At 41.8% G+C, this 16,389-nt stretch overlaps 1 protein-coding gene across 7 annotated transcripts in view; it reads right to left on the bottom strand.

Moving 5' to 3' along the window:
* Positions 1-16,389, bottom strand: part of LOC111158897 (mitogen-activated protein kinase 9) — a 51,463-nt gene that overhangs the window by 22,234 nt on the left and 12,840 nt on the right. For 4 of the 7 annotated variants that reach the window (XR_002641387.1, XM_022521200.1, XM_022521202.1 and 1 more), the window contains exons 2-5: positions 14,880-15,050; positions 3,825-3,954; positions 2,891-2,947; positions 1,380-1,438 (exon numbers count right to left, since the gene is read on the bottom strand). Coding sequence is in view for 6 of the 7 variants with exons in the window: in XM_022521200.1 (XP_022376908.1) it covers positions 1,380-1,438; positions 2,891-2,947; positions 3,825-3,954; positions 14,880-15,001 (368 nt within the window). In the remaining variant the exon portion in view is untranslated. Of the gene's footprint in view, positions 1-1,379; positions 1,439-2,890; positions 2,948-3,824; positions 3,955-14,187; positions 14,424-14,879; positions 15,051-16,389 lie in introns of those variants that run through there. The other 3 variants (XM_022521203.1, XM_022521204.1, XM_022521205.1) reach the window with 2 other exon arrangements.

Genomic DNA, 16,389 nt, shown 5'->3' on the forward strand with positions numbered 1-16,389 from the left:
AATGCAACCACCATCATCCATCCCCTACATTGCTGTGGGGCTTCTGTGTCCCCACCCCTGCTGGTCCCAACAAAGACACTAAAGTTATTCTTTGACAATGTAAATCAGGGAAGCTCACTCCTCTGCTGGGTCTTACTGCCTTGACTTGAAGTAAGTGGCCTCGATGTCCAGGAGGGTCTGGCCCCATCACTTCTCCGAGAGCTCACCCTCTTCTTTCCTCTGCCCCTCCCTGCCCCACCCCAACTCTGCTCCAGCCACACTGGCCACCTGTAGCTCTCAGAGCACAGCGGGCATGGCCCCACTTCCACTCCTTTATACACCTGTTCCTTCTATCTTGATCTCACCTTCCCTCAAATATCTGTAGGACTAATCCCAAGCCTCCTTTACAGGTTTCTTTATCCTCAGTCCAGTGAGGTCTTTCTCCTCCTCTGCTTAGGATGTTCCTTGACTCCTAACCCCCCCGCACTTCTGATTCCCTAACCCAGCTCATTTCTTCCAGAACACTTGTGACACCCTTAAGATGGCGGCACTTCCTTACTTACGTTGACTGCGTATCTTCTCTGGCTTTTGCAAAGCTCTAAGAGCGAGTATGACGGCCTGCAATTCTTAATCATAAAAGGGATCTTGGCCTGTTTGGGTCACTGAAGTATGCCAAGTCCGAGAGAGTGCCTAGCACACAAGTGGCAATCAGATATTTGTTGAATGAATGCACCACTCAATTTAGGATGAGTTGGGCATTCTATTTCAATACGATAAATTAATATTTTACTGTTTGTAAGATAATTCTATTTCGGATTTTGGAATTGCATGGTGTTTAGTGATATAATGATTTCAAATAACAATTATAAAGCCTTGAACCCTGTCATCCTGGCTTTCGGGGGCACTGGAGAAAAACATTTTATATTTCAGCAAAGCAAATCAACAGCATTAATGGTCACTGTCTGCTCCGAAGAATTATTTCCAGTCATCCTGTCCGTTATGGAGGTGAAAATATATAGGCACAAATAGTTGAATATTATTATCTTTCTTAACATTTCTCCTCCACACGCGACACCTGGGTGGCTCAGTGGGTTAAAGCCTCTGCCTTCAGCTCAGGTCATGATCTCAGGGTCCTGGGATCAAGTCCCGCATCGGGCTGTCTGCTCAGCAGGGAGTCTGCTTCCCTCTCTCTCTTTCTGCCTGCCTCTCTGCCTACTTGTGATCTCTGTCAAATAAACAAATAAAATCTTAAAACAAACAAACAAACATTTCTCCTCCACAGAAAAAAGTGGCTAAATATATTGCTACCTACATTTCTGAAGTAAGAAAAGCAATTACTTTCTTTTCTAAATTTTTAGTCTTTGATGCATGGTGCGTTACTGAGTAAAAATGATACTTACACATCTTGAAATTCTTCTAGAGTCTTTTGTGGTGTAAACACATTTAACAAACTAATTATCTGGAAAGAGAAGATTTATTATTCCTCAGCATGTCAGGTAACTTCACTTAATTATCAAAATTAACTTTAACATTAAAAATGTATTAAAACTGAAAAATCATAGCAGAGCTCAATATTTATTATTTTTATTAGTTTTACCAAAATATCCTATTACATGGTATTTGAGAAAAGTTAAATGATTAAGATTCTCACCTTGGAAAGACGATATACTTTTAATCAAATCACATTTGATGTATCTCTAGTAACTCATTATGACAGAGTTTTAACACATAATGTCTTTCGGGCTCTGAACATAAACAGGTAGACATTATGGGTAGAAAAACACCAAAGCAATATGTTGACTCTGAAAACTGAAATATGCTCTACGAATTTCTGAAGTTTTGAAATATGAAGGTGAAACCTGTATTTTTAGGATGATAAAGGTAAACCCCTCACAGTGTTATGTATTTACTTAAAGAAGGTTGTGGAAAGGCCTCTAGGAGTCCCACCGCTTAAGTATCAAACACACATCCTCAATCATTTCAAATGACCAAGGGAAAGACAAATGACTGAGAATATATAGGATTAGGGTGGCCGGCTAACCGAGGGCAAAATAAAACCAGATCCATACTGAAACTTCACATCAACTCCACATGGAACGAAGATTTAAATGTAAACCATGAAACCACAGGACACTAAAATGTGGATAAACATTTATGTAATCCTGGCATAGAAAAGCCTTTTCTAAACATGACAGGAAACCTAGAACATGTGTCATATTAAACCCAAACCAAGGTCAACAAACCAAAAAAAAAAACAAAAAACAAAAACCACCAAAAAACTAATATAGCAAAAGCAACCTAAGAGACCAACAGCCCAAGAGAAAAATGGTCAGAGGCCACAGGAAACAGATTCTTTTTTTTTTTTTTTTTCTGAAACAGATTCTTTAAAAATAAATGGCTAATAGAGATAAAGTATGGAAAGAATTGAACTTCAGAAGTAAGAATAAGATATCACTTGTCATCTCTCAGACGGGCAAAGTACAACAACAAAAAAACCAACAATATGTACATAGTGCTGGGGAATTCTGAAATAAAACACGTTCTTAATCTTTTTTTCCCCCCTCGACAGTCTCAATGAAAGTGTAAGACTGACAGTCTTCCTTGAGGTCAATTTGTCAGCACATACTAAAATCAGAAGTGTGCAGTACACACTTTGACTAAGAAGTTCACCTGGACAGGTGGGCAAAGATGCAGGTACAGGGAGGTTTGTTCCAGCACTGTTTATAATAGCAAAAACTGGAAGCAATCCAAATATCCAGTAACAGGTGACTGGTTAAATAAATTATTGTGCATGTGTACTACGTAATGTATCTGAAGCCCAAGAGTATTACGCGAGGGAAAAGGCAGGATGCACCATAACACAGCTGATCGTGTTCATGTAATATGTAGGTGCACGTGTAAGAATGCTCACCAAAATGTTAATGATAATGATCTGAGGGATTCGATGACTTTTGCCTTCTTGTTTATACTGTATGAATTAAAAAAAAAAAAAACAATAACCATACTTGTGCATAACCTGAAAAAAATTTTAAATGTATAAGTAAAACAAAGCACATGTTGGAGAAATTAAAAACAAACTCAAAACACAGACTCAAAAGAATAAACTTGTCTTCGTTTTGTATGTAATGTCCGTATGCCAGAATGATCCAGCATCAATGCTAAAGCGAAGGGAGGCATGTAGCATTGAGTGTAGTCTTTAACACTCCTCCTCTGCCACAAAATAAGGGGTCACAAGGGCTGATCTCCAAAGCCCCTTCCAGATATAACACTTTACAATTTTTTTATAACACGGCAAAGTTACCAAATCATCCTCACGATAATGCTCAGAGACCAGCTGTGGACATACAATGGGCCTGTGTACCTCATTTTCTGGAGAAACACAATTTCTCCTTGAAATTCACAGTGCTTTGATTTTGGTGGAAATGTCAAAGCACAGACACCTTGAGTATCACACCATCTACTCACATTTATTTAGAACTGAAATGTCCATCATACGAGGTAAAAAGCTACCTTATGGAACAATGTTTTTCTAAAAAAAATTAGCTAGTTGTTTCTCAGTTTCTTAGGTCAATACTGTTGCCATTTTATAGAAACAGAAACAGTGAAAATCAAATGATTACAGGTTAACTGATCTTGCTGTCAGACCTAGACAGGACCATGATGCTTCTTGTTGACTTTAATTTCCCCAACGCTGATTAAGAATTTTGTCAAGAAAATAGAACCCCTTAAATAGTTCCTGTTATGACTATTTTACCCAAGGTCTGAACTCAATGTATTTCCAAAGACCCTCCAAGATGACCATATCATGGACAACATTATACAGAGGAAATGTAGACATAACTTACATTTTTATGATTGACACATTTTAAGAGGACGAGTTCACGGTAAGCTCTCTTTGCATGAGTTTGATTCTGAAAAGGACGGCTTAGTTTCTTGACTGCAACATTTATCCCAAGAACTGTATCAAAAGCAGCACTATAATCAGGAAATATAATAAGGGACCTATTAGGATGATTCTGGAAAAGACTACAATGCACAATGCCCATTCAATGCATTCCCCTTAAAAATAAGTAACAAATAAGGAAATGTCTTTCTGCTTGCTTCCACTCAAGGTACTTCTACACATAAAGAACAAGGCAAGTTGGCTACGAGTGTGGGATGGACTGACTCCTTTGCAGAGGCACGAACTTGGCAGCTGCAGTTAGGACACACACCTGGACTTCTCCTTATATGAGTTGAGATTATTATATTCAGAACCAAGTAATTTAATATAAAGTGTGTAAGACCAGCCAAGAAGTGAACTCTTCAGTTTGAATATGCCAGTAAGTTGGGGAAAAAAAAAAAAAGTCACTGGTTATCACAGAATACAATATAGGTATAATCTGGCATATGGCAGTGGAGGAAATGGTTGAGCTCATGAGAAGGACGTAATAAATACAAGCTCTGATTGTGTTTTTCCCAGACAAAAGAATCAGAAAAAAGGAAACAGAAGCCAAGATCTCAGCTCACGGTAAATCCCCAAGATACAAAAGCCTTAATGTAAGCAATGGCTATATAAAATTTGACTAGAAATAACTCCTTGTGCTATTATAGTAAAAATAAAATCTTGCAGAGGCTGCATTTCTGGCATCTCAAGTTCCCAGCCAAAAGTCATGGTTCCTTTTTACCTCCAGAAAATAGGAAAAATTGAGTAGTCTGTTTGGGCACTTGGTATAAACTATACTAATGACACTGCTGGTGCTATTCTTGCCCTTTGGCTCCTCACCAGAGGTTAAGAGCTGCTAAGGACCATGTGAGAATCCAAGCACCATCTAAAATATTGTTTCTATGTATTTATTCTATGCAGTTTGTAACACCGTTTTCCACGTATTCACCCCTATTCATGTTTGTTTGTTTGTTTGTTTTGCCAATGACCCTCAATTCCATCTGTTTTAAATTTTTAAATTGAAGGCTAGAAATTCCATGTTACTTTGTAATTATTTCTCGTCAATTCAGGTCACATTAAGTGTACATGTGTACACATAGGTCAATCCACATGCCCATATACAAATGTAACATTCACATGAATTATAAAATGTTACAGATAAATCTATTTGTACAACAAATGTACACACTTGTATTTGTATCTACTATATTTCAGTATTAATTTGAAAATAGACACGCCGTTTTTGATCTGAGAAGTTTTTGCCCAAAATGAGCCAAATGGACTTAAATTCTGAGCCTCTGAGCAGACACACACTTCCATTCCTAGTTCCAACGCTTGGAGCGACCACCTTCCATTATTTCTGGTTTTAATTCTTGTGGTCCCTTCTCAACTCCAAAGAATATACTTTTTTTTTTTTTTAAAGATTTTATTTATTTAGTTATTTGTCAGAGAGAGAGAAAGCGCACAGGCAGGCAGAGGGGCAGCAGAGGCAGAGGGAGAAGCAGGCTCCCTGCTGAGCAAGGAGCCTGATGCAGGACTTGATCCCAGGACGCTGGGATCATGACCTGAACTGAAGGCAGCCGCTTAACCAACTGAGCCACCCAGGTGTCCCATCCAAAGAATATACTTTTATCAGCATTTCCTCATTTATCGACTTCAGAAGTTGTCTAACTACTCCCCTAAAACTGAAGATTTAGTCCCTTTACTTGACAGCCCCACACCTCCCAGTTTTTTGCTCTCATGTTATTCTAAACTTTCCCTTTGGTCACCTTAGTTACTTAAACAACGTGCCTAAACTTCTTGTTCTATCATCTTTGGAGGAAGGGACCCTCTAGACTCCCAGTGTGTAAGACAAGACCACCACATTCCATCTCTCTGGCCTCCAGTGCTCTACTCTCTTTCCTTTCCTCCAAACTCTGTCTCAAATGACATATCTATTTGGTCTCTACAGCTAAGTCTTCTGTGTGTCCTCTTTCAGACGTGACTAAACATTGAGAACCAAGACATAGAGAGCGTGCACATGTGCACATGTCAGTGTTCCTAACTGCAGGGGCAGGATGACATTTCATTTTCTAAGGAACACATGACCCTTGTCACCGCTCATAAGAAAATGAGATTATTTGTGGTGTCGAAGTCAAATGGATTTTCTTTTCTTACAATCCATCAATTGCTCAAACATCATGTCTTTTGAAAGCTGTTTGACCTTAGACCATGACTTTTTCTAGGTTTTTCCACCACAAATTTTTCTTAAGAAGAAAAATACCCCTTTCTGCAGCCTTTCCCATTATTGTTTGGAGTCTATTCCGTTCTTTTTGACAGCATTTTTTCTTGGAGTTCCTTTCAAGGCTGGTGGCATAGCTACCACCCTGGGGTTTCTTTTCACTGGCCTCCATGTTTCTGGTTGTACATGTTCTTGAATTCTCTCTCTTGGTGGAGTACATTCTCAAGAAATTTCCTCAGAAAAAAATGTGTGGAAGATAAATGACCTTATTCTGCCCTTGGCATTGATTGTTGGTCTTCTGACTTCAAACTCAATTTTCTCTCTGAACTCCATGGATTTCCAACATTGAGTACTGGTGAGAAGGCGATGCTTGTCTGATATTCATTCCTTGACTTCCCTTCCTATTCCTCAGCTCCATGATTGATCACAAAGAGCCATGTTTTGTCAGCATTCCCCCCACCCCCCAACATCTACTACTAATCACTATCCCTCCTGTCCCCCAAAGACGATAACTACTTTTGACTCTTAGGATAATCACTTCCTTGCTGTTACCAGAGGAACAAGAATTTTCAAGCTCCCTCCCCATAGCCCCCATGGCTTCTTCTTCTTCTTCTTCTTCTTTTTTTTTTTAAAGATTACTCATTTATTTATTTGACAGACAGAGATCACAAGCAGGCAGAGAGGCAGGCAGAGAGAGAAGGGGAAGCAGGCTCCCCACTGAGCAGAGAGCCTGATATGGGGCTTGATCCCAGGACCCCGGGATCATGACCTGAGCTGAAGGCAGAGGCTTTAATCCACTAAGCCACCCAAGCGCCCCAACCCATGGTTTCTTTTTGCCTGGTTTTTAAAATCAGCTGTGTCTGACTTCTGCTCAGTGTTACACTGGTGAGACTCTTCTGCTGTTGCGTGTAGCTGTAATTCATTCTGGGTCACTGCTATATTATTCCTTTGCATGACTATGTGACAGAACGTTGACAGGTACTTTGGTTGTTCTCAGTTTGGAAGTGATTACAAAAAAACAGTCATAAATGTTCTTGCACGGGGAGAGATATTCTCAGCATCCCCTCTGCACACATTTCTGATGAGTAGATAGCTAAGATTAGGGATGCACATACTTAGCAGATAATGTCAAACCACTGTCAAAGTAGTTTGTTCTACCAATTTCTAGGCATTTGATTTTTATGTATCTTGGACCCGGTGTCCTACAACAGGGCTTAGCATCCTCACTAACAAACAGGAGCTGAGGGGTAATATAATCACAAAGCCCTTCAGAAGCAGAGTTTGCTCTGGCTAGGGGGAAGAGGGCAAAGTCTGAGAGATTTTTACCCTGAGAAGGATCAGACGTACCACTGCTGCCTTCAGGATGGAAGGGGACATGTGAGAAGGCCTGTGGGAGGATCGAGGAGAACAGTGGCCCTTGGCTGACAGAGAGCAAGGGATAGGGACCTCAGACCTATGGCTGCAGGGGACTGGGTCCTGCAGCTGCTTGGAAGCACATTCTTTCCCAGAGCCTCCAGATAAGAGAGCACCGTCTGGCCAACATCTTGATTTCAGCTTGATGAGATGCTGGGCAAGAACCCAGGCAAGCCTGTGCAGACTTCTGACCTACAGAACCATGAAACTATGAATGGGTGCTTGTTTGTTTTTAAAACACCAAGTCTGGGGTAATTTGTTATGCAGCAATAGAAAACTAATACACCCTCTCTCCTGTACTATTTCTACACTTCTGTCTCTTCAGGCCTCTTCCTGAATTTTTTTCCTGACCCATCTTACAAATTGCTAAATCTCTCTTCAGTTATATCTAATATGCCATCAAACCCATCCATTAACTTCACAATTTGATTTCTGTATCTTACAGTTCTAGAGTTTCTACTTAGTTCTTTTTTCTTTCTAAGTTCTCATTTTTCATCTTCCCTTTAACCATCCTGAACTTAGCATCATAGCTATTTAGAAGTCTGGATCCAAGAATGCCCATTTCCCCTGTGGATCTGTTTCTTTTGTCTGTTTGTGCTGGGCTATGTGCATGTTGTCTAATCTCCCGTTGGACTAGTTATTAGTGATTACGTGTGGGACCTGGCACTGGCAAGACTCCTTGTTGTCTGGAAATAATCTGATACCCAGTATGATGCGGCCTTCCTCCAGGGAGAATTTAAATTCACTTCTGCTAGGTACCTGGTGTGTGTGGGGGGCATTAGCAATCTGGGTTCAATTCAGTTCAAGTTCAGCAAATTGAGATGAACTGAAGCTGAGTGGCAGTGCCTGCAAGGGTCTGTTTTTTTCTGGTTCAGTCTCCCTCTTGGAGGTAATCCTTTACTGGACTGAGCTCAAGGTGAAGCAAGTTTACCAGGCCCCCGACAGGGCCCAGGGCTCCAATCCCTGTCTGCCAGTCCCCCAAGGCAATCCAAAGTATGATTCAATCTCTCAGCTGCCCACTCTAGAACTGTCAGATGTCCTCAGGGGAAAGCTCCAAATCCTGGGCTCCCCTCACTAGGCTTCTGTCCTTCCCCAGATCCTGGCCTATGTAAGCCTTCACTCACCTACGTGCGCTCTAGGTGCAAATTCTGAGCATGGGGGTGAGGGCGGGAATGCTGAGAGCCAACTGGTTCAATTGTTTCCTAATTAACACACCTATTTCTAGCCACTTGTGTCATCTTCATTTTCTGTATTTGTCCTCTCTATCCCACAGCCTCTTTGGGGTTTTACTATAGACAGGTTCTCTTCCTTGCTGCAGATGTCTCGTCTACTTAGTCTCACTTCTCTGCTCCGTTTATCTGCATCAAGTTTCCAATTACTTTTTACCTTAGGGAGGAACCTTGTTAAAAGCTCTCCTGCACGGACTACTGCCTCCTGTTCTTGGTTAGGTATCTGCTCTAGAAGCTCTAAGCCACTTGTTTTAGATATGAAACTATCAAGAACCACAAAGACACACAGATTCGCCCAAGGCCACAAAAAACTGCAATGTGCATCATGGCCAGCCTTGGAACTCAGTCCCCCCGAGTCACGGGCTTCCTGAGTTTTATGCTACAGATCTCCTTCACTGCAGAAATGCTGTTACACACATTCTAAGCTTACTTACACCACTAGAGAGAAAACAAAACGGTGTAAGAGCAGGCCAGCATTTGGGGGTGCCCGGAACTACAGAGAGGAAAAGAAGTAAGAGCTAGACTAAGCACTTCAAGCTCAGGTTGTTAACAGTCACTTCTAGGGGCTGCAGGTCCAATACTATCCATAAAACAAACAATCCTTTGGCTAAACAACTTAAGAGTTTAGAAGGAGAAAGAAAAAACTGAAGAGATATGAAAGAAATGTATACACATTTCCCACGACAGCTTCAAAATCTTATAATGACTTCATTTTACAAAATAACTTAGTTGATACTTATGAATAATCCAGAGATAAATATTTCAAAACTTACTTCCTAATTTATTTTACTAATATTTTTAATGAACAATAAACAGAGAAACAAATCAGAGACAAATGCAAAAACAATGAAAAATTAAAGAGTCAGAATATTTTACTTGGGTCCCAGCTCTTCCATTTAATCCTGCGTCAATATTGGCACCTTTCTTGCCCACACCCCAGGCCCTAGGTCCCTTTATAAAGCTCTAGTTTAAACAGACAATGAACAAGTTTTATAAGCCATGCACTACTGCTACTATGATATTTTATTTCTCAAAATGTAAAAACACGCATGCCCTCTATGTTAGTTTCCTATTGCTATTATAAGAAATTACCACAAATTTAGTAGTCTAAGACCCAGATTTACTATTTTACAGTTCTGGAGAGAGAGAGAGAGAGAGCATGTTTGTGTGTGCGTGTGTGCGCACGCATGGGCACATCAATTAAGCACTTGGTTCAATCAGAGGGGAGGCTCTATTCTATTTTTTTAAATAAGATTTTATTTATTTATTTTAGATAGAGTGAGTGAGAGAGAGCACAAGTGATGGGAGAGGCAGAAGGAGAGAGAGAAGCAGACTCCCCACTGAGCAGGGAGCCTGACTTGACTTGATCCCGGGACTCCAGAATCATGACTGGAGCCAAAGGCAGATGCTTAACCGACTGAGCCACCCAGGCACCCGGGAGGCTCCATTCTAAATGTGAACTGTGGTTACCTGGGGATGTTTCATAGATGAGATCAGTCTTGAAAGACCAGGGATAGCCTCTTGAAAGACTGGTGTGCCTCTGAGGACAATCCAACTGGGACACGCAGTAGGGACAAAAGCGACGGCCATGGGAACGAACTTGTTGTGTTTGCAGGGAAAGGAGCACTGGAGAGAACTGGATACGCAGAAGTTAGGGCTTGATGGTGGAAGTACTCAGGCCCTTCTGTCACTGACAGGAAGAAAGGGGTCTGACGGGCACCATTAGTAGTTTCTTGCTCTATTCCAACAACTGAATGGGGTAAGACCCTCTCCTTGTACGTGTACAGGACAGTTTTCTTCTGAGGTCCTTAAAGCAAAATGCCAATATCAAAGATGCTGTGCAAAACTGAACCAGGAAAAGGTCCTCAGAAGACGTCGGGGAAGTCTCATGGAGAAAGTGCTCTCCTCTCCATCTGCGGTCACCACTGCCGCAGCTCAGCGGGACCACAAACCCTCAAGCCCAGCAAGAAGGTGAGGAGCACCTGGCTGACAGCAAGTCGTACCAGCTCCGGGACAGAGGAGCGAGGAAGTAATCATAGAAACGAGGTCTCCAGGCATGCAGCCCCAACTCCTGGGATGGCACTTCTTCTAAGGCCGAAAGATGACACAGCCCAGAAGTCTAAGCATGATCTTTATAACTGCACAAACATTTTCAAAAGAAAACATCAATACTCTGAGTCAAGTTAACTAACCCCCTTTTCCATGCATCCAGCAAAGTTAACCCAGCTAACAGGCTTTCATTTGGTAATGATGAACTGGCTGGGTTACAAAGGTAAGTGAATAGTGACATCCAAGATGGTGAAATAAACTGTTGGCTGTGCATGGGCTCATTAAGTTTTAATTAATTAATTAAGCTTAATCAATTCTAAGTAATGACTTCTTCCTTGAGTAGAAAAGAACAGAAACCCAGTCTTTAATCTTTCCTTAGAATCAAGGAGATGAGATTTAGAATGGTGCTAAAATTTTAGCCATGACAGGGACACCTGGGTGGCTCAGTTGGTTAAACGTCTGCCTTCAGCTCAGGTCATGATCCCAAGGTCCTCAGATTGAGCCCAGCATCGGGCTCCCTGCTTAGCAGGGAGCCTGCTTCTCCCTCTCCCTCTGCTGCTCCCCTTGCTTCTGGTCTCCCTAATAAATAAAATCTTAAAAAAAAAATTTTAGCCATAACATACAACTTTCTTCCCACCTTTCTGCATGTGAGAGAAAAGCTGCTCTAACAAATAGCAATAAAATTGTCATAAAATCATGTAAAGGAAAATACTAAGAGTTAAGTGACATTACTGTTAAGATTCTGTGAATATGTAAATTAAGCTACTACAGGAAGTGACAACATACTTTGTAATAATATAGCACAAAAATGTCATTATATATGATACTATGGTATCAGGAGTTAAATAGCCATTACGAATGACAAAGAGCCCTGGTTTAAGGCGCTGTCCAGTTTGCTCTTCTAAAACACATTTTTGAGGTGAGTCTCACATACACATAAAATTAACCATCTGAAAGGGAACAATTCAGTGGCATTTGGTTCATCCACAATGTTGTGCAGTCACCACCTCTGTATCTAGATCATTCCGAAAGACTTTCCTCACCACAAACAAAGCAGTGTTCCCCCATCCCCTCGCCTCTGCCTCGATGGATTTATCTACTTGGGGTATTTCCCCTGAGCCTCTGGCTCCTTCCACGCAGCATGTTCTTGGGGACCAACCACGTTGTCCACGCGCCAGTGCTCCGTTCCTTTCTGTGAGGAACACCCTGTGGACGCACACATACAACTCGGCATCTCTTCATCCACAGATGGACATGTGGGCTGTTTGCACCTTTCGGCTGCTGCGACCAACATCTGTGTACGGCTCTCTGTTTGAACACCTGTCTTTAATTCTAGGAGTACTTCCCGGGTCTTTTGGTAGTTATATGTGGAGGAACCATCAAACCGTTTTCCCCAAGTGGCACGCCACCTTACATTCTCACCAGCAATGTGTGAGGGTCTAATTCCTTTGCATCCTTGACGACATCAGTTACCTCCCGTTATGCTAACCGTGGATATCCCAGTGGGTGTGAAGCAGGATCTCACTGCAGTTCTGACTTTCATTTCCCTAATGCCGAACGATAAGCAACTTTCCATGTGCTTATCACCTGTTTACATATCTTCTTTGAGGAAACATCTGTTCAAGTCCTTTGTTTTTTTTTGTTTTGTTTTAAATTGTTTTTTTTTTTAACAGTTGTAAGAGTTCTTTATACATTCTAGACACTAGGCTCTTACCTGATACATGATTTGAAAACACTTCCCCATTTTGCAGGTTTTTTTTCACTCTCTTGACAGTGTCTTTTGATGCACCAAAGTTTTAAATTTTGATGGAGTCCAATTTTTGATTTTGTTGCCCATGCTTTTGGTGTCATTTCTAAGAATCCACAGTCATGAAGCTCCCCCCCCTGTTTTCTTCCAAGAGTTTAATGCTTACAGCAGTTATATTTATGTCAACGATCTAGTCTGAGGTAACTTCTTAAATTATGTGAAAGTAAGGGTCTAACTTCACCCTTCTGCAGGGGATATCCAGCTGTCCCAGCACTGTTTGTTGAAGAGACTGTTCTTTCTCCATTGAATAACCTTGGCACGCTTTTCCAAAAACAAACTGTTTGTTCTACCATCCACCAACATAATGTATGGGTATTTCTGGACTTTGAGTTTTTAAATTTTTATTCAGAATTTTCCATCCTATAAGTCTGCCACTACTTTTCCCTGAGGAAGTCTAGCTTATAATGGCATATTAGGAACTTTTGTTTCAAAACTAAAATTTTTTTTAATGAAAAACACACTTCCATAACGAATAATTTCATTATTACACATGTCTTTAAAAAATAAAGATGAGGGACGCCTGGGTGGCTCAGTTGGTTGAGCGGCTGCCTTCGGCTCAGGTCATGATCCCAGTGTCCTGGGATCGAGTCCCACATTGGGCTCCTTGCTCAGTGGGGAGCCTGCCTCTCCCTCTGCCTCTGCCTGCCACTCTGTCTGCCTGTGCTCACTCTCTCTGACAAATAAATAAATAAAATCTTTTAAAAAAATAAATAAATAGATAAATAAATAAAGATGAAAAGGAGCATATGCAACCTGGAAGTCACAACCTCTGCAAACAGTATTTTATCAAGTAGCATGTGATTTTACTGTTATTTACCCTGCTGTAATGAAGTCATTAATTTTAACTGCCAACAGTTTATAAAACCTTCCGTTTTACAGTGACTTATGAACATCCAGTCAGTCTCTCCCTGCGGTTACTACATTAAACATCCTTGGTAACAGTCTTGCCAAATTACCTGTATCAAATGACCCCCCAATTCCAAATGAGAAGAATGTTTTATTGTCTGGAACTTTTTAGACGTATTGAAGTGTCTTCATTCGGGCCATCCAAACTTCTCTTGGTACCCTGGATTTAAGCACCGATATAGAGTGCCATCACTTGGAAACTGAGATCACTATTATTTTAGACACACGCCTGGCATTCCTTCCACGCAGCCCTTCTCCTGCATTAGTCCTTCTGCAAAGCTCTACACTGCCATCTCCTCTTAGCTCCTGGGGCCTCCAACTACCTAGGCTAAAGGAAATACTTGATTCCCTGACGGCAGGTCTCCAAACCTGGGGATCACTTCAAACCACCAGTACAGAGCCTCTATCACAAACATCAGCTCCCCTACCCAGAATATCTGGAAGAGTTCTCTCTTACTTTGAATCCCCTCTGCCTACAAGGGCTAAACATGGGCTATCTAGCTTTATCACAGTTTCCTTCAGAGGCAGAGACCATCTTGTTTTTACTGACCCAAAAAAGAAAAAAGAAAGAAAGAAAGTCTTGCCCAGGGAGACTACAGGAGAAAAACTCTGGGAAGTGCTGATAACTGTAGTCTAGAAAACACGTGAAAGAGTTTACCTTGAGCTGGCCGGTGATGGCGCGGCAGCTGACTGTCTTACCATGCAAGACACTAAGGCTCAGGGTCAGACCAATGGTTCTGACGGGCTGGACACATGGCTGAAGTGAGACACCAAGGAAGAGACGGCCAGCCCAACCCCTCACACAGCAGCCCTTTCTGGTTAATCCATGGGGTGATAATGACACTGCTTGGCCTCGTCTTGCCAATGAAGGACAAGGCACTGCAGTGACGGCGCCTAGAAATGAATAGGAGTGATTTGGGGGTAAAAGGGGAAGGGGGAAAGGTGGCCAGGATGAAGAAATGAATAAAACTCCAAATTTCTGTTACAACTCACTGTCATACCTATTACTCTAGTATCTAATGACAGGAGGGGAAATGGAAAAGGGAAAAAAAAACAAAGAAAAGAAAAAAGACACAAAGCAAAAAAAAAAAAAGAAAGAAAGAAAGGAAGAAAAACTGCTACCTATTTACATTTATGCAGCATTCGAAGAATTTAGGTTTGTATCCTACAATAGGACCACATATAACTAGAGCAAGAGGTTGACTCAATTTAGTTCAAAAACCTATTGCAAAGAAAAGAGTAGTTTTTTGGTTTTTTTTTTTTTAAATCAACCGTGTTTCTAAGTTCTGACAATTTAGTTCTTAGTACGATAAAAACTGGGTCCACGCTATTGAAACAAACCCTACTTACCAAACAATTCCTTGGGCTCCGGAGCCGATTGGCTTCAACTGCTGGTAACGTTTGAGGACCGTGAAGGTTGAGTCTGCCACTTGCACACTGTAAAACTGACTGTCACATTTACTGTCACTCATGATGTAGTATCATAGAATATTCCAAAGAGTTGGTATGGTTGTTGGGTTCCTTGAAAGAAAAACAGAATGAACATGCATTCTGAGATTACACATGCGCAACTCACGCATGCAAAATTTTCAAAAGATTTTATTTACTTATTTGACAGAGAGAAAGAGATCACAAGTAGGCAGAGAGGCAGACAGAGAGAGAGGAGGAAGCAGGCTCCCTGCTGTGCAGAGAGTCTGATGTGGGGCTTGATCCCAGGACCCTGGGATAACAACCTGAGCCAAGGGCAGGGGCTTAACCCACGGAGCCACCCAGACGCCCCAAGAGTGTAGCAAATTTACTGGCCTCTGAGACAAGGGGGCTGTAAGCGGATAAACTCGGTTGCACCAAGAACTTCAACAACATGCAAACAAAACAAAACAAAAAACCCCAAACCGCCCCCCCCCAAAACCAAAAATGCAACAACACTGCCGAGGTACTGAGCCCACCATGGAAGGACGGAATGCTGAGGCCCGGCATGACCACGTTTTAAGGGAGTGGTCTAGGAAATAATAGCCTTTCTTGTATCTGTACAGTTAGCCAGCCAGGACAAGATTATGTCACCGAGTGACCCTCCTCAGCTTGCCTCCTGTGGGACCAGCATATGCCGGCTGGCTCAGGGATGAAGGTACTCAGGAGAGGTTTCAAAGGGATCCTGTCTACAATTCCTATAAACACTGCAAAAGGGCTGAGTCCACAAGTTCAGGTGAAGTGATGAAACACAGAGCAAGTCCTGGGCCAAAGTGACTGCAAACGGGGGAAGTTACAGAACAACGGGGTGCTGGGCCCTGATGACGTGGGTGTGTGTGCCTGTGCGTGTCCTGGAACTGGCCCTTGTTCCCCAAACCCCACATCCCTCACAGGCTCAATACCCACATGCTCTAGACGGAGAACTGTGGTAATCTGCAGTCAATGACCTGGGTGCTCTGACATTTATTTGTGATACATTAGTCCAAACTGACAGTCTCAAGGCGGCCATTTGGTGGTTTAGGCAACAGGCCGAGATCCCTACCCTGCAGGAGCCTGTGTGATTTTAAATACAGAAGACAAGCAAACCGAAATCAGCAGGCAGCTACATGGACAGGGTTCCCTGGCTCTTATCTGAAGACATTTATTTAAAAGTCAGCAAGCTATTTATTTTTCCCTTTTTTAAAAAACAAAAAAATTAAAAAGCCAACAAGTGAGTCCTAGAGGTAAACGTTCTATACAGTTTTAAAAACTGGGAACTTAAAATTTTATTGCCCAGCTCCAGCAATTTTCCTGTTTGTTCTACCATCTAATATTTGATGGAGACCCCCTGACTCACTGGCGTGATAATTTGTATTTTGATACAGCGATGCCTGGAATTTCCATTAAACATGGA

This window comes from Enhydra lutris, unplaced genomic scaffold, assembly GCF_002288905.1.
Source record: "Enhydra lutris kenyoni isolate GAN:26980312 unplaced genomic scaffold, ASM228890v2 scaffoldscaffold64, whole genome shotgun sequence".
NCBI classification, from domain to species: domain Eukaryota; kingdom Metazoa; phylum Chordata; class Mammalia; order Carnivora; family Mustelidae; genus Enhydra; species Enhydra lutris.